General features: G+C 53.4%; 1 protein-coding gene across 2 annotated transcripts in view; it reads right to left on the reverse strand.

Moving 5' to 3' along the window:
• The window catches only part of SNX29 (sorting nexin 29), a 505,967-nt gene that overhangs the window by 399,680 nt on the left and 82,549 nt on the right, over positions 1–23,738 (reverse strand). For both annotated transcript variants that reach the window (XR_013448903.1, XM_078074795.1), the window contains exon 11: positions 23,222–23,304. Coding sequence is in view for 1 of the 2 variants with exons in the window: in XM_078074795.1 (XP_077930921.1) it covers positions 23,222–23,304 (83 nt within the window). In the remaining variant the exon portion in view is untranslated. The remainder of the gene's footprint in view (positions 1–23,221; positions 23,305–23,738) is intronic.

Consider the following 23,738-nt stretch of genomic DNA (forward strand, 5'->3'; position numbering starts at 1 on the left):
CCTCTGAAGTGACGGGAGAGCGGACAGGAAGCGCTCTGTGAATGCAGGATGGGAGACTCCTGTCTGGCTAAGCAGCAAGTGATAGCAGGGAAGGCACAACGATGCTCAAAAGTCTTACAGTTTAAGGCCAGGGAGGCCCAAAAAGGTAGAGACAAGAGACGCTCAGAACACAAGAAGCCCACAAGCAACGGCCATCGTTGGACTGCCCTGACACCACGCATCACACTGTCCCAAGTACCAGGTTTTTCCACAGCTGCTGCTGCCATGAGGCAGCCCTCCCCACGCCCCAGGACTCCCAAGAAGGGGCCATGTCTAACGGCAGGCAGAATACAGGAAGGAGATGGGACCCACAGATCAAGCTGTGCCTCCCCCCCCCCCACCCCGGGGCAGGGAATGGAGACTCCAACCAGCTAAGAGCAGGAGGACTTACAGACTGGAAGAAGAGCACGACTGGACACTGAAGGGCCAGAGGCCTCCAACAGTCATGCATTGAGTGCTCTTTCACCCCTGGTCCACCTTTACACCCTCTCCTGCAGGAAGCCTTGTGGAGTCTACAAGATGGAGCCAATTCTTCACCTTGGGGCAGCCTGAGGATACCTGCCCTGGTTCAAGGAGCTCTGTAGGACCAGGAACAAGCCTTTCCCAGTAAAAAATAGCAGGGGCTACCCTTTCTCCCTGCTTGAAAATGGGTATGGTATCCAGAACTGCAGTAACCAGCTTGCAAACACAGGGCGGCAAGCCCTAGCACGGAAACGATCAACTACACAAGTTTGGGGCAGCTTCCGTGTCCTGGCGGTTATAAATAATGCTGCAATCAACACAGGGGTGGCATGTATCTTTTCCCCAATTAAGGTCTTTCTCTGCATAAATACACAGTAATAGAATTAGTACATTACGTGGTACTTCTTTTTATTTTTTGAGGAACCTCCATACTCTTTTCCCCAGGGCTGCACCAATTTGCATGTGGAATTTAAGAAACAAAAGGGAAAGAGACAAAAACAGACTCTTGAATACAGACAGCTGGTGGCTGCCACAGGGAAGGCGAGGCAGGAGTAAACACATGAAGGGGATTAAGAGTACAATTATTTCAAGTAGCACTAAGAAATGGTTGAATATTATACGTCTGAAACTAATATAACACTATTACACTTACATAACGGTAAGTAAAGAAATTGGGGCAGAAAGAACTGGGATCCGTGGTGGCACTGAGCGTCTGAACCTTGCCAGCAACCACCTACCTCCTGACCTCCTGTTGTAGGAAGGAAATAAGCTTGCTTACACAGGTGATGGTGACAGGGGCCAGCAAGTGCTGAAGACACGCCCACCTGCAGGCCCACCTGCAGGCCCACCTGCAGGCCCACCTGGAGCTCAACAAGCCCTCTGGGATCAGCCCCACCCAGAGCCCAATCCTGCTCAGAACTGAGTTAGTGGTGCTCTCGGGGCCTTCCAGTCGCAGTCTGGAACAATGGCCACAGGTTGGCCTTGGGGACTAAGGGAAATGAAGTACTTGATAGGATGGGACAATCACTCAAACGTAATAGGTTCTCAATAAGGACTGATGTCCCTAGGAGACAGTGCAACACAGTCAAAAACAAACAAACAAACCTCCAGGTTGAGGGTCAGAAGAGCTTAGATCAGTTACGGGGTTTTACCTCGGGCGAGGGATTTAACCTCTCAACCCATTTCCTCACTTGTAAAATGGCGAGAGCAGTAGTTTCTCCCCTCCCCCCACAGGCATTATGCCATTATGGGGATTAAAGGGAATTGCTGGAAAACAGGAGGCAGAAGCTGGAAAGCGAACCCCCTCCCCCACCTATTCAGGCCCCCCACTCTGCCCTGGAGCAGAATCACCCCCCATCAAATCCTCTAAAGGAAGTGAGAGGAGAGACCACCACCTGCCCTTGTGGCAACCAAGTTTCTTTGGGTTCCATCCCCGGCAGGAGCAGGGAAGAGCAAGGAAAAAAGCACCACACAGAGCAAACCGGGGGGGGGGGGGGGGGGGGGGGGACGGACGACGGACTCCTCAGGGCAGAAACTGTCCCCCAGACTCAGTAGGGGATTTTGCACCTAAGATAAAATGCAGCCCTCGTGAACCTCTGCCTTCTTTCATGCTGAATCCCTGTCCCCATGATGAGGGAGAAGGCAAGCAGAGGACAAAGCATAAGCTGACACCCTGCAACCTCCCCAACCCCCCACTCTTGGGTGGGACATGTGTGACATTCTTCCAGGGATCTCCCAACTATCTTAATATTAATACCTTGCTGGGGGAAAACAACCTTAACTTGACAATGGCAAGACCTCTGGTATCTTGTAGGTTGGTCCTCTTTAACATATGAAACTTCTTTTGAAACCTCCCTATTCCCTGGCACCTGGGTGGCTCAGTCCTAGCGGCCACCTTCGGCTCAGGTAGGGTCCTGGAATCGAGCCCCACCCCCTCACAGGGAAGCCTTTTTCTCCCTCTCCCACTCCCCCTGCTTGTGTTCCCTCTCTTGCTCTATCAAATAAATAAAATCTTGAGGAAAAAAAAACTCCCTTTTCCTAACTGCCCCAACTCCTGAGTATATAATCAGCCACCCCTCACAACCCCAGTGCCGCAGCTCTTTCTGCCCACGGGTCCTGTCCCCGTGCTTTAATAAACCACCATTGGCTCCAAAGACGTCTCAAGAATTCTTTCTTGGTCGTTGGCTCTGGACCTCACCCCACCAAACCTCACCTATATTCCAAAACCCCATCACCCGAGACCTAAGAAGCCGAAGAAGGCCCACCTACTCTCAGATGGTGCAGCCGGAGGTCCTCAGGGAGAGAACGTGAGGACCACCGCCTCCATCATCTATTTCCTCCAGGGGCTGAATGACACCCTCCGACTGCAGCTCCCTTCTGTGTGAACCTACAGTCTGGGCGTTACAAATGCTGAGCCCATCCGTTACTCACGGTGATTCCTGCAGTCAGACACCACACTGCCACCAAAGAAACCCGGAGAGAGGAGAGCGCACCACAGAAACCAATGGAGCACTGACCGCAGACCAGAAGCCCAGCATCCTCCTGACTTAAGAATGCATGAGGAAGGGACCAGGTGTTACGAGCGACCCCAGGGCATGAAGCAGCTGGTTCACTAACCCCAGCTGAACAGCACCCTGGGCGGGGCTGCCCCGCCCCACGCACACACCCAGGCCTTGGGGCTGGCCCGAGGTCGCATGATGAGCATCACACAGAACTGAGCTGCACCCTGAGCCCAAATCCAGGCTTTTCCAAACACCTGCCAACAGTTCCTAAAACCATGGGAGGAGAGGAGAGCCAAGTAGAAGAGACCCCTGCATTCACTGCCTCTACCTCCCGGTCCTGCCCCTCCTGCAAGAACAAGCTAGAACAAGCTCACAACCACCTGCTCCAGGAACGGCAGCTCCTCGGGGACCAGATGGCCCCAAGTTCTCTCACTGGGCAGCTCACAACACCCCACACCTGGTCCGGCGCCCGCCCCTCCAGAGGTTATTCATTCATTCATTCACCAGTCATTCCCAAGCCCCGACTATGTGCCACCCATGACACTAGCCAGAGTGGGGCAGGGTCCCCCTCACAGAGCTTCAGACCTGTGGGGGAGCAGACACTAAACAGGCCCAGAAGGAAATCGCCACAAACAGAGGCTGGGGAGGGAAAGAACAGGAAGGAGAAATATTCTGGGAGGAGGGAGTGGGCAGGCAAGTCTGAGGGGGAAGCAAGGTGGTAACTGAAAGGTGATGGCGGGGGGGGGGGGTATCCAGGCAGAAAGAAGGGCCAAGTCAAGCCCCCAACTCCCCCGAAGCAAGCACGCACTCAGCAGGGATGAGGAACTGGCTGGAGAGCGACAGGCACACAACATGGGATAAAAGAGCAGGGTTTTATAGGCCCCAACAGGAATCTGGATTTTGCCCCAAGTGCAGAAAAAGGCCCTGCAGGGCTCAGAGGGGGAAGTGAGCCAGGGCAGGAAGGTGTGGATGTGCCCGTGTCCCATCTGCCCAGAGAAACCACTGTGTCGTAAACAGGATAAGGGCGTGTGGTCTTTCTAGGAGTCCTGTGCATGTCCCATTTTACTAAAACCCTGGGCCCCTACAGGAAACACCAGCTGGTGCTAATCGTCTGCTTCCTGGGCTGCCAGCCTGTCTTAAAGGGGCTGGAGCCGCAGACCTTAGACAGGTGGCTGACGGGCCTGCCGGACAGCAGAGCCACAGCCTCCAGAACCAGGGCCTCCTCGGAAGCACCGGCGCTCAGCTCTGGCTGCACGCTTGTAAAAGCCTGGGCCATAGGCATGCTGGGAGCCCAGCTCCTAAGCCTTCTGGAAACCAGAGGTGTGTTAAGCAGCCCAACCCCTCACACGGGGTCCCTCAGGGAAACGCCCTCCTGTCCTGGTCGCTGGGCCCGGCAGCAGGCACTGAACCCTGCCTTAGTGTTACTCACGGCCTATGGTCTGGGGCATCTGTGCAAAGCCCACTCGTCTGGAGAAATCTGTGCCGAGTTCCAAAATTAGTCTTTACTGAGACTAATGCTCAGACACCAAGATGGGCAGCAAGAGAGACATGGGGGTGCTGGCTGCTGGGCCCCATGAGGGCCGGGACCGGCTGAGCACAAGTGGCCAGTAACACGGCCACCTGCCACCTGCCGTAGGAACTGCTGGGGGGTCGCCCCCACGCAGGGATAGGGGAAGAGGGCCATCTGAGACCAGCTGCAGTTGGAGACACACAAGCTGCAGCTCTGAGAAACCTCCCACCCAGCTCAGCACTCGGTGCCAACTCCAGCTTTCTGGAAATGAGTTTCATCCTTCTCCAAGCACCTGAAACTCTAAATTCACTGTGAAGAAACCAAACAGGTGAGATCACTCCCATTTTAGAAATGAAGAAATAAGCTGAAGAGGTTAAATGTTGGGCCCGGTAAGAATGTTCATCTTACATAACCTCCTATAGAGTCTTGGGGTGCTGGGCTTCTCTGCTAGAGAGTAGCCGGCCCCCCAAAATTGGATAAGGCCCCCTGTGAGAGAAAACTGCTTCTGTTAGCAATCGGATCTGCACCTGCGGGGTGGGTGGGCCAGGCAGGAAGCACGCGTGAGCAGAGCCAGCAGGTGGGACTAGGAGGGACTGCTGACAGGCAGCCAGCAGCCACCATTAGGCTACAGCTGAATGCTATGCAAAATTGCCTCGAGCTCATGAGATGTTCTGATTTTCCCACTGGGGTTGTTTGGTTTGTTGGGGCTTTTTTTAACATGAAAATCGCCCTATGATTAAACGTTGGCGACTAATTAAAAAGATACTTTCAACACTGTGCAGCCCAAATGAAACCCCTCTGTGGACGGCCAGTTTGAAACCTACGGGCGTAAGTGGGGGCAGAAAGTGAAGGAACCACGCAGTAAACAAGCAAATCACCAGCTGTTTACATTCCAAGATCAAGGAATGGCAGGGGATAAAGCTCAGGCCTGGGCAGGGACCCATGGCTCCTGCAGAATCCTGGACTTGATCCTGGGGGGTGGGCAACCTTTGAAGGGTAAGCACCACCTGCATGGGAGTTACTCAAACCTACATAGGTGGTAACATTTGTCACTGCTACACACACACACCAGCTCCTATAAAAACGGGTGAAATCAGATAAGGTCTATAGCAACATCAGTTCTCTGGTTTTGACAACATACTCTGGTTCTGTAAGATGGTACCACTGGGGGAAACCGCGGGGCAGGGTATATGGAAATCATCTTTTTTTTTTTTTTTTTTTTTTACCATTTCTTGTGAGGTTTAAATTCTTTCAAAACAAAAAGTTTTTTAATGCCAAAGGAAAAAACCCCCACAAAGTTCCGTGGTCAGATTGACCGTGTGATCTTCCACCTGGAGCGGGCACCAGCTGTCCCAAATCCCCTTTTCCTCTTCTGTAGCTGGCCACATGACCGCTCAGAATGAAAACCTGCCCCACCTTCTCTTTCAGATATGGCCATAGGATTCATGCTAGCCCAAGTGCGGTGAGCAGGAAGGCACGCTGGGAATGTGGGGCCGTGCCTCCTCCCTGGCAGAAAGGTGCATGTCACGGGCATGTGGACAAGGGCAATGCGTGAGAGATGACAGGCCAGCCACATAAAGGGGGAACCAGGTCCCAAGCTGTCAGATGGGACGAGACAAAATTCCACCTTGGTCTAACCAACGTTACTACGGGTCTTTGTTACAGTAGTCTGAGTGACTTCCTGCCTAGTATGCTACCATATGCATTTCTTGAGGAAGCAACCAACGCATTAGCAAGGTGGCTTTTCAGTGCCATCCCACAGCCCACAAGAGCTGGGAATGAGCAAAGGAAATTTACAGAAGCCAAACTTCTCAGGTCCCTAGTGAAAGCACTGCATCTTAAGCTGTGACAGTCTTGCTTCAGTGTCCCTCCCTCCTCCCCAGTGTGATTTAGATGCAGATATAGTCCCTGTCCCTCAAGAGGAGCCATCTTAGTGAAGATGGATGGTGGAGGGCCACCTCTGGAAAGCAATCGCTCTTCCTCTCCTCCCAAGCTAGACCAAGCAGCACACCCACTGCGGAGCTCTCTATTAAATATGGTTGGGGTCTCTTGGCCCTAACTTCTCAACTCAATCACCTGAACTTAATATCCACACAGAGAACTCTGCGAAACTCTCCTCTCCAGAGCGCTCTCTCCACTTCAGGGACAGTGACTCATCTGTGTGACAGGACCACAGTGATGAATCTTAAGGCTTCAGGGAGGAGAGGGGAGAAGGGACAGGAATCCCCACACAGACAGCCCGTGTCACCAGTTTTTGAGTTTTCCATGGCTCACATATTACCTGGAAAAAAAGAAATCTGCTGCTCTAAGTTATCAGTGCTACTCAGAAGAGAAAAAATTCTAACATAGACCAAAGGGGTCAAACTTCATTAAAGATATGTTGGTGGATTTTTTTTCCCCCAAATGCTCTTTTCAAATCAAACTCTTCGAGCAGTCCAGCTTTGTATTTGAGTTAACCATGGCCTTAACTGGGGAAAACCTGATGTTATGTTGTTCCCAACACTCTGGGGAGCGAGGCTGACTTCCCTGAAACCCCCAAAGCCAGCCTCAACCTCCCTCCTGCAGTGATCAGCCAGGGAAGTGGCAAAAAGAAGCGTTGACCGGATGCAAGTGGGTCCGAATTCAGAGCCAGCTCATCCCACCTGAGGAGGTCGGGCCATGCCGACATTCCTGGCAGACACCCGGATGCAGCAGAAGGTGAGTGTCTGGCATTCTTCCCAGTTTCTTTTCCTCGTCGTACTCTGCCATTTGGACCTATCTCTGGAAGGTAGGGGATGCTCTGAATATAGTATACAGCAATAAAGACCAGGGTCAGCAACTATTTCTAACAAAGACTGGCACAGGAAAATGCACCAGATTTCCAGTATTCATGGTGATCAGTGAGTCAACTATTCTGTGTGCAATGAAGAACATTTCGACTGCAGCGCCGGACAGTGATGGCCTCAACCCAAAGCTAATCCTGGAGCCATTCTGGATGAAGCCACGCCACCACGTAAATGTGGGTGGCGAGAAGGTTTTAGAAAGAACTGCCCCCCCCCAAAAAGTTGGGGCGCCTGGGTGGCTCAGTTGGTTAAGCGGCTGCCTTTGGCTCAGATCCTGATCCTGGGGTCCTGGGATCGAGCCCCACGTCTGGCTCCCTGCTCAGCAGAGAGCCTGCTTCTCCCTCTCCCTCTGCCTGCCACTCTGCCTACTTATGCTATCTGTCAAATAAATAAAATCTAAAAAAAAAAAAAAAAAAGAAAGAACTGGCCCCAAAGAACTCTAGCCAGGGTGATCTTGGCGTTTTCCCTTGAAAAGATTCTCCTGGCATCCAGTTGCCCACAAGCACCGAACCACACCTTGATTTTTCAAACAGGGCACCTAACTATCACAAGGTCTGGGACCAAGTCATAGGCACAGTTCGAGGAGATGCATTCTGATTTTCTGTGGCCTCATCCTGAACGACAGTTTTAGATGTGGGTTTCCAATTCCAGGAAACTGAAGTGAGCAGAGGTCACTGGTTTTTTTCAAGTGTAGTTCATCTTTTTATCTGTGAATTTCAGAAGGGCCCCAATCACACAGGCCTCTGGGGATAAGCGAAAAAATTAATGATCACAAGAACGCCATGGAGAGATGATAAATGGAATCAAGGACACGTTAAGACACTTTCCTTTTTCATTATCATCAAGGGGCAGCTGTGACTAACCAAAGTTGCCAATATAAAATGATTAAAATTAATTAGGGGGTCAGTAAACTGGTGGTGAGAGAGAGGAACACAACACGAGGGGAACTGAAGGCTCAGAAGACAACGTGCAGCAGAAAAGCTACCCGAGGGCAACGGGATTTAGAGAAAAAGCAACAGGGGCCTTGAGGACGAAGACCAGAAAAGGTGGCTTCCTTCAGGCCAATAAGGTGCTCAGATCAGGAAACACAATCCCTGCCCTTCCTAGCAGGAAGCTAATTGATCTTTCCTAAAAATGCTGATTCAGGAAATGGGGTCATAGAAGAGGCCTGAACTGCCGAAGGAACAGCTCAAAGATGAAGAGGCACACACTCAGTCCTGGGAGGGATGGGACTAGACGTGGGTAGAAAGGCCGGGGCTTTCAACCTAGGGCGGAAAGGACATCGGTCATCTGAATTTCCGAAGAGCCCAAAGGTCATCCTCTTAAGCAGAGAGCCCCAGAGCCTCCTAAAGTGGTTGGCTCTGCTGCCTGGACCCCGAAAAGCTGTTCTCCATTGCCCCCCAGTCCGCCCACCATCCACTCTCCACCCAGTGGCCAGCGTGGCCCTCCTCTGCTCCAGAGTCCCCATCCACGCAGAGTGACCGCTAACGCCAACCCCCCCCCCCCGCCCCACTCTCCCGCTGCCCCTGGCTCATTCTGCCTAAGCCACACGCAGCACCCTCCCACCCCCAAGGCCTCTGCACTGGCTGTGCCCTCTGCTGGGAACTCTTCCTCCACTAAGCTCCCTTCCTCACTGCATCAGGCCTCTCCTTCAAAAGCCCCTCACCAGAAGGGCCTTCAAAGACAGCAGGCCACAGAGCCCCTCGGCCACTCTCCATCTGTGCTCGTGTTCTGCTTCGTTTTCCTTCCGAGGACACAGCCTCCCCTGATAGATTTACTTGTTTGTGGTCTCTGAAATTCTCCAATAAAACGTAAGCTCCCTGTTTCCTGTTATCCCCCTTGAGCAGTGGTTTTCACCTGAGGTGGGGGGGTTGCCCACCCCCACAGAACATCTGGCAACATCTGGAGACACATTTGGCCCTCGAGTGGGGGAGGCCAGGGCTGCTGCTAAGCCTCCGACAGCGCCCAGCACAGCCCCCACCGCAGGGAAAGACCCAACCTAAATGTGAGCAGAGCTGAGGCCGAGGGAACCTGCCCCAGAGCCCAGAGCTGCGCCGGGCACACAGGAGGCCCCCAGTGTCTGTTGAATGAAGGCCTGAATAAGTGAACAGCCAGAGGCAGCAGGTCACCAGGCGTGGGAGCCAGGCCCACAAGGTTGCAGGCGCTCCTGGCAGGGACTCACTACCGTGTGAGGGGAGGCGAGCCCCTTCATCACCAAGACCCAGCTCTTGCTCGTCAGTAAGACAGGGATAATGATACACCGGCCTCGTGGGCTGCAGGGCAGAGCCGCCAAGGATGGGGGGGGGTGGGGGGCGGAGAACCGTAACCTGCGGAGAGCAGAGCCCGGGGCACAGAACACACCGAGTCCATCCTTATTCATGTGAGTCCCGGCGGCCCGCCTCCACTGTCCATAATGGTTGGTGTCCAGGCTCCTCTGCTCCAAGCCCCCGTCAGAACCAGCCAGGTGCAAGGGTCGTAGGTCACAGAGCGGTGGACTGCAGGACGTCTGCGCCACGTCCTGGAGGCTCAGGCACATCTGGGCATCCTGCTTGCTCCCCTCAGAAAAAGCCCAACTCATAAGCGTTCCCTGAATCAGAAGCGCATGGATGCTGGCGCGATTCTCCCGAACCCCAGCGCAAGTCTGAGAACCAGAGCGCCGTGGCTGGGAGGAGCAGCAGAAGGCCACGGAAAGACCCCAGAGGCGAGGGACAACCCACCCCGAGATGGGCTACGTCTGTTCCTGTTCCCTGAGGTCTCCTTATTTCCCCTAAGCTCTGAATTCTAAATAAATCAGAAAACTCAGCAGGAGAGGTCAAATCCCACCTGGGCCATGGCATTCTCCCCACCCAGCTCTGCCCCCCACAAGCCCCCAGCACATGTGCCCCGGCACACGGGAGGTACCAAATACTGAGCCCCAGGAGCGGAACCGAACCTCCCTGCTACACATGTACCCCACTTCTACGGCTGCTTCCGTTTTGTGGCTTCAGGGAGAACAGGACCAGGGAAAAGGGCGGCACAAAGAAACGCAGCCCGGCTCCCAGGGAGAGGAGTCATGGATTGGACGCTCAGCCAGTCACCCAGCAGGTTTGGGCGCCATTCTTATGGGCTCTATTTTATCCAAGGTTGCCAGCGAATCTGTGAGGCAGAGATTACTGATCCCATTTTGCAGAAGAGGAAACAGAGCCTCGGGAAAGTCACCCACCCACAACCATATACCTAAAAACAACCTGAATTCGAAGTCTCTTCTCAAGGGAAGGGCTCTGTGTTGGAGAGACACCAAGTGTCTCACTGTCCATCTCCATGGGGAAGAGGTGTCCCCAACTTCCCGCCCCCATTTCCCTGCCCCTCACACACTGCTCCCCCAAGGAACGGGGACTTGTCCCGCTTAGGAGCCTGGCAGGAGGCACTGAGCATGTCCAGCCTAGTCCCTTGTGGGTTCCCTCTCTCAGGGCCCACCAGCTGCTCACCCACCCATGGGGTATGCTCAGGACCTGGCCCTGTGGGGTCTCCACCTGACCAGTGAACTCAGGGTTGACATTTTTGCAAGTCCACCAGCTCACAGCTTTAAAGCGATTTTCCAGGCAGCTCTATTGATAAGACTACCATTCTGATCTGCATCTCTCTGTCTGGTGACACCTAAGCTGAGTCCTAAAGACGAACAAGCGCTCTGTAGGCCATGATGGGGGACACAGGGCGGGGGGAGCTCCAAGCAGGAGGACCAGCAGAGACAGTATCCTGAGCACCTGAAAGCTCAGGGTGCGGGGGCCTGAGGCAGCTCGGTGCTGCTGAAAAGCAACCGGACACCCTATCAGAGGGTGAGGGGCAGACGCTCCGCCAGCCCTGTCCGTCCAGTCCGGCAGCTGTGACCTTCCGGAGGCTGAACTCCACCAAGGTTAGAGGCCGGGGGCTGGGGGGCGGCTAAGGTGGCTGGGACGAGCGGGGAAGGCAAACTCTTTACTGTGCCCCATTAGTATCTTCATGCAGATGTATTCACATACAGAGCACCAATTTTAACAGTTATCTTTAAAGGTAACGTTTAAGATCCAGGAGAGGAGGGGCAAGAGGTAGAGCCAGAACCGAAACAAAAGCACCCCTCCCTGTGACTCCTCAGACCCTCTCACAGGTGGGTGCTCGCCCCCTTTTAGGACGTGAGCCCCCGGGGCCTGGGGTGTCCCCTGGGCCCCCACTGCTCCGGTGACCCGCCACCTCTACCCCGAATTCAAACCCGGTAAGTGCCTCCTTGATGCAGCTCTACAAACGTGAGCTGCCTCAGCTCTGTGCTGGCACAGTTCGAACAGAGCTGCTCTCTCGAACAAGTCTGACTGGTGCTTCATCCCCTGAGCAAGGAGCCTGCTCTGAATTAGCTCGGAACTACAACACACCGTTACATAAGCCACTGCCAGGCCCAGCCGAGAGCCCACTAGGAGGCTCAAGACCAAAACCTATTCCTGGCTGAGGGGTCAACGAACCCCCACCCCTGAATGTCTGTTAGCAAATTAGGAGACTGCGTTGTTAAGGGGGTGGCAGGAACAAAAGAGACCTCAGGCTAGAAGGAGGAAATCCCAAAAGCGGGGGGAAATCACATTTGGCTCAAAAGGACCAGGAGCACAGACACGATACTGAGACCCAGAGAGTTCACGGCAGTTCACGGCAGCCCATGGGTACGGTCAAGGGAGAGCCTCCCAGGGAGTGACCCCAGCCGAAAGTAGGGGGTCGCCCCGAAAGACAGGCTCCTGGATATGCGCTGGGCCCCCTCAATCACAGCCTTCCTGAACGGAGGGCACGCGGCGAGTCCCCCCCGGCCGGGCCAGTCACCTCCCCTCTCTGCAAAATGGGCCAACAGCCGCCCTACGGTTACAGGACTGCTGTGAAGAGTGAGTGCGCGTGGCAAGAGCGGACCCAGGACTGGGCGGCATCCCATCACTTCTTCAAGGGCCTCCTGCCGGCGGGAAGAGCCCCTCCAGACCTACAGGGTGTCCCACAGCGTTGAGCAGGGCTCAGAGGTGGGGCTCGAGGACTCCTTGCTCAGAAGCCTTTGCACACGGCTGCCCTCTCCCTGGCGTGCCCTCCCCTCCTCATCAAGGCTGCCTCAACCCCACCCCCCGCCCCTGCCGCTCAGCCCTCCCCTCCTCTGGCCGCCTGGACAGCAGCCCCATCCCTAGAAACAGCCCAGAAACAGCCATGTATATCAGTGTGCGCAGCACCCCGCACTGGGCTGGAGGCCCCTCGATCCGAAACTCTGATTAGGATTGCCCGCTCCGGGGGGACTCATTGCAGGTGCCCATAGGCAACAAAGAATACAACACGCCCACATGACCCAACTGCCTGCCTTTCCCTCATGCAACCATTCTTCTTTTGCTTCTGGGTTTTCTCACCACGGTTACTTCGAAGAGATTCTGAACTTCCCATGGGCAGAGGCCACGGAACAAGAATGCACATATGCTGAACGCACTGCCATAAGTACTTTATGTTAACCCCTCACAACAACCCAGGGTGCTGGTACTCTTATAACCTGCAGTTTCATGATGGGGAAACTGAGGCACAGAGCTTCAGAGTGGCAGAGCTGGATCCCCTTCACCTTTGACTCCTCGGCACCTAGAACAGTGCCCAGCGTGTGAGAGACGCTCAGTAAATGTTTGTGGACTGAATAAACAAATCAACAGAGAAGTGAGGCATGCCTAAATTCCATCTGGAACATTCTAACTACCAAGACAACGACTGAAGGTCTAGCAGATAACATTCAGCAAGAAGTTTCCCCTTTAAAGAAACTCGCCCAACTCAAGCACTTGTGTTGGCCGTTATCAACTAGATTCACTCCTTGTGCTTAAGGGGGCAAGGGAGCAAAGGGGCAAGGGGCCTCCCCCTCCCCTCCTCAAACCGAATCATCCAAACCCGGGCCAAGCAATCAGCCGGCCGTGGGGCCTTGCCACCTCCTCTGAATCATTACTACAGCACCCTTCAAGCTGCAGACTCTTTGGAATTGTGCTGCCAGGCAATGAGCCAGACCTCCTCACTAGTACTGAGACTCCCTTCCAATAATAGCTGGGACAAAAAAGGACCCGCTCAGCAAGGCCTATTGACAACCAAGGATGTTTTTCTTGCCCTCTGCCCTGGCTCGGTATCAAAAGTGAGGAGAAATCAAAAGGAAACAATCACATTGATTATCTGGGCTTACCTCTCTCTACTCCCTATCACTCCCCACCCGACCCCCACCCCCACCCCCCAAGAAAGGAAAAAAAGGCAATGATTAGGATTGCAGTGATGAATAAAACTCCACGGATAATTAGTTCCATCTCGTGAAAAGCAATGACAAAGGAGAAATATTTTCTAATTAGCTTACATTCCTTTTCCAAAACGGGACCAGACACCTATACCTCCTCAGAAAGCCACTGGCAACGTACAGCCCTAGTTAACTCACGGCAGATACAATGTTCTGTGCATGCTCAGTGCTCTTCAACTAGAAAAGACTGCTGTTCCCGCTGCCATTACCATCCCCACCTCACAGTTAAAATAGGGCACAAGTGCTGGACATCCAAACTCGAGACAGCAACAACCCACAGCTGCAGGAGGAACACGCGGGCGACTGAGGCAGAGAAAGAGCCGGAGCGCCCCCTGGTGGCCGTGGGGCTGCCCTTCCTGCACTGCGCAGGAGGAAAGGCTGAGCCACTTGCTTGCAACTTGCAGCTCCCCGATGATCATATAGTCAAAGAATTCAATTCAGGAGTAGAAACTCATTTTTTACAGAGGGAGTAAAGGCAATGTACGGCTGACATGAATACCAATACGTATCGACTGAAGGAATTCTCAGTAAGTTTAGCCCCAAAGGGCTGCACGTGCTGAATGTGAATGTCTCTACAGTTATGACGATCCAGCTATCACTTACTTGGGTGCATTCCACAGGTGCTTATTCTTATGCACCTACAGCCCCCCTAAATCACCTTCACCACAGTGACGGAACGAAGCCGCTCCCAAAGACACACCCAAGAACAAATGCTCTCTGGGATTGATCATTTCGTTGGGGTTCATTTCGGGTTCCTTCTTCTCTTAAGTTTCATTCCCTGAGGCATGCAGGAGGCAAGTGGTTAAAAAAAGAAAAAGGTCTAAAACAAAACATGGTTCCTGGAAAGCAGCCCCACTGCCTCCCTCTCCTATCGTGGACTTTCTCACCCTCGGCACTACTGACATCTGGGGATCATTCTCTGCTGTGGGGCCGTCCTGTGCACGGTGGGATGTTAGCAGCACCACGGCCACTACCCAGTAGATGCCAGCAGCATCCCCACACCAGTGTGACCCCCAAAAATGTCTCCAGATGGTGCCCAATGTCCTCTAGGGGTTGAAAGCACCCCTCATTGAGAACCACCGTCCTATCTGACCCTCATTTCCATTCTTACAGCCTCACAGAAAGAAGGTACATGTTGATCTCCTCTAAACTAGGAAAAATTAAGGAGTAAAAGCCAGGTAAAGGGAACTGTCGGGGCCTGTGCAGCAGGGAGGGTGTCAGTGAAACAGGAAATCGGGTCTATCCATTTGCAGCTCAACAAGAAGGCCCAGGGACTGCCTTCGGGATGATTAGCCAGCAATGTAATCTTCGAGGAATGGTAATAATAATAGCACGTACAATATGCCAGGCACTCTCTGGAATATGTTTTTCCAATTCTTCTTACCAACGTATGATTTACATAAAGTGTCTTCAGTATTTTTCATGTATTAAATCATTTCATTCTCACAACCCTTTTAGATGAGTACTATTATTCGCCCCATTTTACAGATGAGAATACTGAGGCACAGACAGGCCACATAACTTGCCCAAGCTCCCAGTGCTCATCTGTGGAGGGATGTGGGTAAGAAGACAGCGAGCCTACCCGACAGAAAGATCAGAACAGAAGAGCCACAGTAAGGATAAACAACACCACACTTACTAGGGGGGCTGCGGACACTACGTGCAATTATCGCAAACTGAGCACCTACGTGGTCCTTACTTTTCCCAAGGTCTGGAAAAAGCAAAGGAATTCTCCCCAGGGAAAATCCACGTATGAGCACAAACACACGAATAGAATTTTGCACACGATCGAAGGGCTTCTGCAGTCTCTGAAACTCGCTGCGGGCTCCCAGTGAAGCACCAGAGAAGCACCAGACACAAGATGCTCTAGGCTCCACGCTAGACACCACAGATACCTCGTCGAGAATCCTGTAAGCAGGGAATACTTCATTTCCTCTCGGGGATTGGGAAACCGAGTTCAGAGAAGGTAAAGCATTTGCCCAAGGTCACAGAGCTCTTGAATAGCGGCACTACGGTCTGCCTGACCCCAGTGTTCTTTCCACCCCAAAAGGCGGCCTTCTCAACTCAATTCATCTGCGACCACCCACGCCAGAATACTATAAAAATAAAGGATGCATAAAGGATTTATACGTCTAATCTTCTAGCAGCTCCAGTGAGAGAAACTTGGCAGTGACCGTGTAGATAAGGGCTGCTGGCCACTCAGAATTAAAACCCAAAGGTGGCATTTGCCTTTCATAGAGCTTAATTCACCTTTCCAACTCTGTAAGACGGCGTCTCTTCCAAGCAGTCCACAGGCGTCCGGGCACTCACACAAACCCCACCCTGCCTCTCTCCAAATCACCATGCCTCCTGCATCGGCCAACACCTGGCCTGGAGTAGGAAAAGTTATGGGCCAAATGTCAGCATCAGTAGGTTTATGCTTACTAGCTTCCCAAGCCAAAGGTCACTCAAAGTGAGCTCAACAGTAACACGTTCACAAAGCAGACCGTCAGCACGGAGAGAAGGAAGAGGCCTGCCTGTGACAGCAGAGCAACGAGCCTGACCAGGCGAGACACGAGAAACCTCCAGACTGCGACGACTTGGCTCTTTCACGGTCGCCAAGGAGAATGTAGGGATCCTGACCCCTTTCCCAGAACAGATGGTCAGAGGTGCCAGGAATCCTGGAGTGCAGCCTCCTCCACTTTACAGTTGGGGAAACTGAGGCACAGAGCGACTGAGGGACCCACTGCTATCAGAGCCGGTATCAGCACCAGGTTGTGCTGATTCCCAAGCTAGTGCTCCTTCTGCTAGCACCGGCGTGCCTCCCTGGTGAGGGGCAGGTGGAAGATCTCTCACTCCCCTGCCCCCATGCGGAACTCAGAGCCCTGGGCAGGGAACACAGTGCAGACCAAGCCAGAGATGCAGCGGTGACCGGGGCACTGGCTTTTGGGTCATTCCTGCAGAACATTTTTTTTTTTTACGATTTTATTTATTAGAGAGAGAGAGAGAGAGAGAGAGGGAACACAAACAGGGGGAGTGGGAGAGGGAGAAGCAGGCTTCCCACCGAGCAGGAAGCCCGATGCGGGGCTCGATCCCAGGATTCTGGGATCATGACCCGAGCCAAAGGCAGACGCTTAACGAACTGAGCCACCCAGGTGCCCCTGCAGAACACTTTTAATTCAGGCTTGGGATGCCTGGGTGGCTCAGTCGGTTAAGCGTCTGCTTTCGGCTCGGGTCATGATCCCAGGGTCCTGGGATCGAGCCCCGCATTGGGCTCCCTGCTCGGCGGGGAGCCTGCTTCTCCCTCTGCCTGCTGCTCCCCCTGCTTGTGCTCGCACATGCTCACTCTCTCTCTCACAAATAAATAAAACCTTTAAAAAAAAATAAAAGTTTTCAGGCTTATTAGAACTTGAATCAACATCGGTTTGTTCCTTCACCCCCTCAACTGAAGTTTCTTGAGCCACAACGCCATGGCAGGCAGGATTTTAGGCACTGGGGTGCAGGCAATGAATGAGCAGGCAAAGCACCCATCTTCGAGGAGCTCACATCCCAGTGGGGACACGGAAAACGGACAGTATATTCAGGTCAGGAACGTTTTGAAAACCTGGAGGAACAGAGCAGGTGGCGCAGGCAAGCTCTTTCGGATGTGTGGTCAGGGGAGGGAAGCCTCTTCAAGGAGGGACATCTCCGCAGACCTGAATACTTCCCTCTGAGGGCAGATCATTCCAGAAGCCGGGGGCTTCCAGAAACAGCAAGGAGGGAGAGGAAGGAAACCGCAGCTCCACCACATCCTGGCACGCGGACCTTCCGCAGCCTCCCTCGGCCTATTTCCTCCAACTGGACAACAAGGCCAACACACCCACGTTGCAGGGATGCTGTGACAATTGAGCGACAACACGAATACACACTTGGGTCACAAGAGGCAACACAACGGAGGAGATAAGCGTATTATTAATCTCTTCCAGGCACTCCTTGAAGGAAACTGGAATTGCCCCAGAGACAGGTCTGAACTCGTGAGTGGATCTGCTACCTGATGATGGACTGGCCAAGAACCAGGATGGAAATGTCAGGGACCAGGCTCCACAATCCTAGGGGTTTGGGCTCTAATTGGGGTTTAGGGCTTGAACCCTTGGGGCTACTCAATGGGCTCCGAACTGACCCCCCCCAGAAGGTCTCCAGAAGTAAGCGTCTTCACTTTACACGTGAGGAAAAGGGGCCCAGAGAGTCTGGGGGCAGAAAAAAGAAAGAGAAAGGCAAACCTAGCCAGCAAGCCCTGGAGCCAGGGCCAGACCCCCAGATGGTGGCACCAGGTCGCCGCCCACAGAACAGTCTTCCCCCTGCTCTCCTGCAGCACTCAGCACACCCCTGCATTATGGGTGTGAGGGCACTGCCAGGGGACTGCTGACAATTGAAGGAGTGGGGACACCCACGTCAACTCAGGAGTCCCCAGCCTGTGAGGCACAGGGGAGGCCTTCAGGAACCACCGAGCAAGCAAGGGCCGCCGGGGACTTACAGGAAGGACTGGAGGGCACGCTCCTGAGGACACTTGAGGTAGCAGACAAGCTGCACGACCTGCCATATGCAAGAGCAAGTGGCAACGGTCCCAGCACTCCAACCTAAGACCCTCCCCTGGCTTCCTCCCCACTGCTCGTGGGACTCAATCCAACGGAGGGCCCTCTCCAGCACCCTCCGGCTCGGCTCCCCCCCTGCCCAGCCACCCTTCCACCGGCACTGCTCACCGCCAACACTACACAGTCCCCTCACCCCTCACCCTCAGCTCTGCCGCCGCCTGAGACCGAACTCTCTTAATAACACCCCGACACAGCCCCCTCCGTGCCCCACCTTCCTAGCCCTTGCGATGTGCAAGTGAACGAAGTTCATGTGTCCGTTCATGTCGCCGCTGTCGGTCCTCCCCTCGGGCCTGGGAACTCCTCGGGGCAGGCTCTTGGCTTCTTTGCTGCCTGACATACCGGCCAAGGTTAGCACAGGGCTGGGGGTCCTGTCAGCCTGTCCCCTTGGCCTGTCCCCAAGCCACGCGGCCAGCACCGGGAGCTGCAAATAGTGCTCTGTGCCCCATCCCCATCTGGTCTCCACATCAGGCAGAGCAGCCAGTGGGAGGGCGGGAGACCCCAAAACAAAGGATACAAGCAACACACGCAGGGGGGAGGGGTTACAAATGTTAAACAAAGGCCTGGAGAGGGGGTGTCCCTCCAGGAAGCGCACAGCCACCCAGCCTCTGAGTGCCATTTTTCCAGCTCTTAAAGTAGCAAATGCATTACAATGTTAGCAACTGGACGCCTGGGTGGCTCAGTCAGTGAAGCGTCTGCCTTCGGCTCCGGTCATGATCCCAGGGTCCTGGGATCGAGCCCCGCATCGGGCTCCCTGCTCAGTGGGGAGTCTGCTCCTCCCTCTGCCCCTCCCTCATCTCGTGCACGCGCGCTCTCAAATAAATAAAATCTTCTAAAAATTTTAAAAAATAAAATGTTGGCGACTATGGTCAGTGAAGGGTAAGGAAAGAAGCAGCTGTCGTCCTACTGGCAACATGGTCACTCCGAAGACGAGACGGCTACTGAGAATAAGCCCATGAATACGGGACTCCCCTCTGGCCCGCTCACCCCACACCCCACAGAATTTACCACAAAGGAACACAGAGCAGAAAAAACATAATGTACTCCAAGCCTGGCACTGATTTTCCTTTTTCCTTACACTGAGTGAAGAGACTCAGCAAAAACAAACAAACGTGGCTGGTGCACCCCCTTGCCCCAAAATCATCTAGTAAACTGGACTATTACACAGTCATTCAGCAGGATGACCGGGGAGATGAAGAGGGGAAAAATGCTAGCAAATAATGCTGAGAAAGCAGAATGCAAATATTAGCAGGTTGGTAATAGGCACTATTTACGGACGCTCAGCTCTGACGCAGATACTCTTCTCAGCAAATGATGGGTGCTCGGGGCATCCCGGTGTTTGGGTACGGAAATAGGCCCTGAGAGGCTGGAGAACCCCGGGGAAGCCTGGGGAACCAGGCGGCCGGGCTTCAGGGCATGCCCTGCAGGCCGGGACAGCACAGGCGGGCTGCAGTCCCCCCCACCCCAGACGGCCCTGCACACCCCGAACACAGACACACACTCACCCGCCCAAAGGGCAAGTGCCTGGAGGCAGAGGTACAGGTGTTCTCCTGGGCTCCAAACTGTCTTTACTACTTCGCTAAGTGACTCATTCTTCCGAACAGGCTTTGTGTGTTCTTAAGTACCAGAGGGCCTCATAGAAAGAGCAGGAATGTGAGCCTGGCCACGCCGTTCTCTTGTGGGCACTTCGTGACAACAAGAATATACACCCAAAAAGCCCAGGACAATACCCTGTGCCACTTCAGAGGCACCCAGGAGGGGAAGGCTGCTTGGCAGAGGACTTGTCGGTCATGGCCAAGCACCGAGGATGAGCGCCGAGGCGGCCCCCTGTACCCATGATGAAATGGAGCCAGGGAAGGCACCTGGCAGGGTGCGAGGGAAGGTTCCCTGCGTCACAGAGAAGAGTTGGGGCTCCTCTGCCAGGTTCCACGGGGTTTTTGAGAGTCAAGCATCTCCCAGGTCAAAGCCCATGTGCTTCACGTGCTGGGATGGAATTCTCAATCTGGAGTTGGACAGCTCTTTGGACACCGTTCTTGGGACACCCCAAGACTGAATGAATTCCCCCCTCCCCAGCCAAAATTCACATGTGAAGCTCTAAACTTCAATGGGACTGTATTTGGAGGTAGGACCTTTAAGGAGGTAATTAAGGTTAAATGAGGTCCTAAGGGTGGGGCCCTAATTCGGAAGGGCTGGGGTCCTCACAAGCAGAGGAAGAGACACCAGGAATGCAGAGGCAGGCAGAAAAGGCCATCTGCAAGCCAAGGACAGCCGTCTCGCCAGGAACCAGCACTGAGGTCACCTGGACCTCCAGCCTCCGGAACTACGAGAGACTGTTGCTCCGGCCGCCCGGCCTATGGTGCCTTGTCACAGCCACCCCAGCTGGCACCTTGGACCCCCAGACAGGCTCGCTCTTCTTATTTCTCTGGGATGTCACAGGGGCAGAGACAGGATGAGGGGGACACACATCAAAACACCTTCCACCCAAAATTTCTAAGAATCCAGATCTCTCATAGGGAACACACACAGGTGACACAGCGCTGTGTCCAGAAGGCTCGCTGAAATCGCCACCAACCCCTGCCCCAGGAAGCACACCACCACCCCCCACAAAGTCCGTCAATACGAAGTATCAAGGGTCAAGATGTGGGTGTGGTGACACATCTCGAGATTCAAGTCATAAACTCTGGGTAGGTCCCTACTTGCCAAAGATACCAAATGATAAAAGTGGACTGACATTTCTGGAAGATCGTATGAGTAAAGACAAGACAAACAGCCGACATCTTGGCCAGCAGCACGACAACAGACGACCGTAGTGCCGATGCCCAAGCAGGGCCAGCTGCTTCCAGGAGCAGAGCCACGGAGCCGCCGACAAAGCGGACCGCGGTCAGCGGGGAGGGAGAGGCCTCACCCCTGGGAGCGGGAAGCCCGCCTGGAAGTGCACCACTGCATACCCACTGGGGTGCACGAGGTGTCTGCACCCGGACAAGCGGCGAGGCCTGGTGCTCAAGCCCGCAGTCTCCGGGGGCTGTTCTTTACAAGACACAAGAAGTAAGGCAAACCCGGTGTTGTCCGCAGCAGACACACCTCAGAGCCAGAATAAAGTCTCAGCCCTCTACACGAGGTGGAACCCACTCAGAGAGAGAGCACTGCAGAGGAGAAAGACGAGGCGTGAAGGAGCAGGGACTCAGACAAGGGGCTTCTGTCCCTTCTCAGTCCCTCTGGTTTCTTCCAGGAAAAAGATCTGAGTTTAGCACTAGCATATCCCCAACCCCCTCGTGCTGCTGCTTAGTCGCCTCTCCTTACAACAATGGGAGGGGGTCTCAGACAGAAGCTGGGCCAGGCAGGGACATCCAGGCGGACTCAATACTGGTTCCTCTCCAGCGTCTTTATTTTCAGTTACCTGCCATTTCTGTCAACTAACAGAGGCTCCCCACTCACTGTACTCAGGCGAAGTTCCCTTTTTCAGTAAAGGCATTCAGGTTTTCTTAGGTGTACCCTTTAAAAATATACACACACATTACAGGGTAAGCACTAGTACAGCAGTAAATAAATAACGGAACTTTGGAAGCCAGTGACTTCAGTGTTCTCCTAGCCCAGGTGCCCCACGTGTATAGACGCACAGATATCCGCTCGGCTGAACTCCAGCCTGAGGAGCGCCGTGATGAACTGCACGCTTCTACTACACGGAGACAGACTGGTCGTTCCCACTGCGCCCACCCTACAGAGTCCGCTCACTTCCTTCTTCATTCCCGACTCAAAGAATGCCAGTTGGCTCCCAAACTCCGCTCTTGGGGGGGCTCGGCTCCCTAGCAGCCAAGGGAGGCCATGGGACTGATGCTGGCCATGCCGATGGGATACCGTGTGCGCCTTCTAGGACGGGGCCTCATGACTGGGGGAGGGGGTCACCTGTTCTGTACCACAGACCCACTCTGCAGTCCGGTGAAACCCATGGGCCTCTTCTCAGAAAGAGTTTAAAATACATAAAACACACAAGACTACAAAGGAAACAGATTATGTTGAAAAAGAACTCTCAAAATGTAAAAAAATAAAAGTGACATCGGAATATGTAGAATTCCTGATTATTGCATTGAAAACTATTTTCCAGCACAAACAACATTCTGAGATGTTGTTCATTTCAGGCGCCTGTGACTTCCATCAGGGACAAAGTCACCCATTTTGCTAACACTGCTATGGTTTCTACGGTTTGTTGCTACTTTCATAATTGAAAGAAATGTAAATTTCAGGAAGAGGCTAGAGAAAAAAGTTGTAATTTCTTTCCCTATGCAAGTTCAGACCCTGAATCCTACCTATGGAAATGGAGGAAGTCTCTCCTTTGCTCCCTCCTCCTTGCTACCTGGGATAAGAATGGGATGGCTGGAGCTAAAACAGCCATTTTGGACCACGAGGCAAGATGGAAAGAGTCTCAGTCTCTGATAAACATGGAGCCACACACCAGCCCCAGCCTGTCTACCTCTAGAAAGAGAGCTACAGTTGGTTTATTCTTTATCATATAAAACCACATGAACCTAATCTTGTTATATCTCTAATACTTTTTCTCAGTAATAAGGTTAGAAACCATTTGAACCTGATCTTTATGAACCTTCATTATTCTTTGAGACACACTCCTCCTTCCTCACAAAAATGATCTCTCCAGAGCTACAAAGGAAATCCAACTAGCACAGTTCCTCTGTAGCTGACAACCTTCCAGGAAGCAAACCCCCAAACCTGGAACAACAGAAGTTTCCCTCTAGCTCAGTGCTGCTCCATCTCTGAAGCATGTCCTTTACAGCGTGCACACACCCAAGCATCACGCATTAACTGCAGCTCAGGAAGCTTAGAAGCGCACACCACACTTCAATTCCATGACCAGGTACACACACACCTGACTTTACCCCGCATTCCGTGAAGTCCGCAATCACATAGGACCAAGTCCAAAGACACTCCACTGATGTGCAGGCCCGAGGGTCACCAGTATGGGCGGAGGACATTCAGAAAGTACTTACTAATTGTCATCGACTCTGGCACGGAGGCAGAAGGTAACAGGCTGCTCAGAGGGCTTCCCTGGCCAGGAGGACTGGCTTCCACACTGGGAGAAGGCAGACAGAAGAAAGTTACAATCGGCCACTCAAAATACACAACCTCACTATTCAAAAACCAAGCAGGTGCTAAGTGTACTCAGGTGCACCTGCTAGAAGCCCAGGAGGCAGCCCTTTGAAATCACAGGCAACCCTCATCATGTGCGGATTCCCTACTTGCAAATTTGCCTTCTTGCCGAAGTCTATGTGTGTCCCCAAAAATCCATACTATTTGTCTAAAATAAACAGCAAAAAGGACTCTGCGTCCTGGAGGGACCTGGTGACCCCAGTCCTCCCTGACAGTGTACGAACTGTGCAGGAACCTACAGGCACGGTCAGTGTCAGAGAGCAGGGCCCTATCCGTAACATCAAGCACGCTTCGGGGTCATCAGTGACGCCCACCCTGGACCTAAGGCTGAAAATGCAGATGGGGTCTATCCCTACT

Source organism: Halichoerus grypus, chromosome 6, assembly GCF_964656455.1.
Source record: "Halichoerus grypus chromosome 6, mHalGry1.hap1.1, whole genome shotgun sequence".
NCBI classification, from domain to species: Eukaryota; Metazoa; Chordata; class Mammalia; order Carnivora; family Phocidae; genus Halichoerus; species Halichoerus grypus.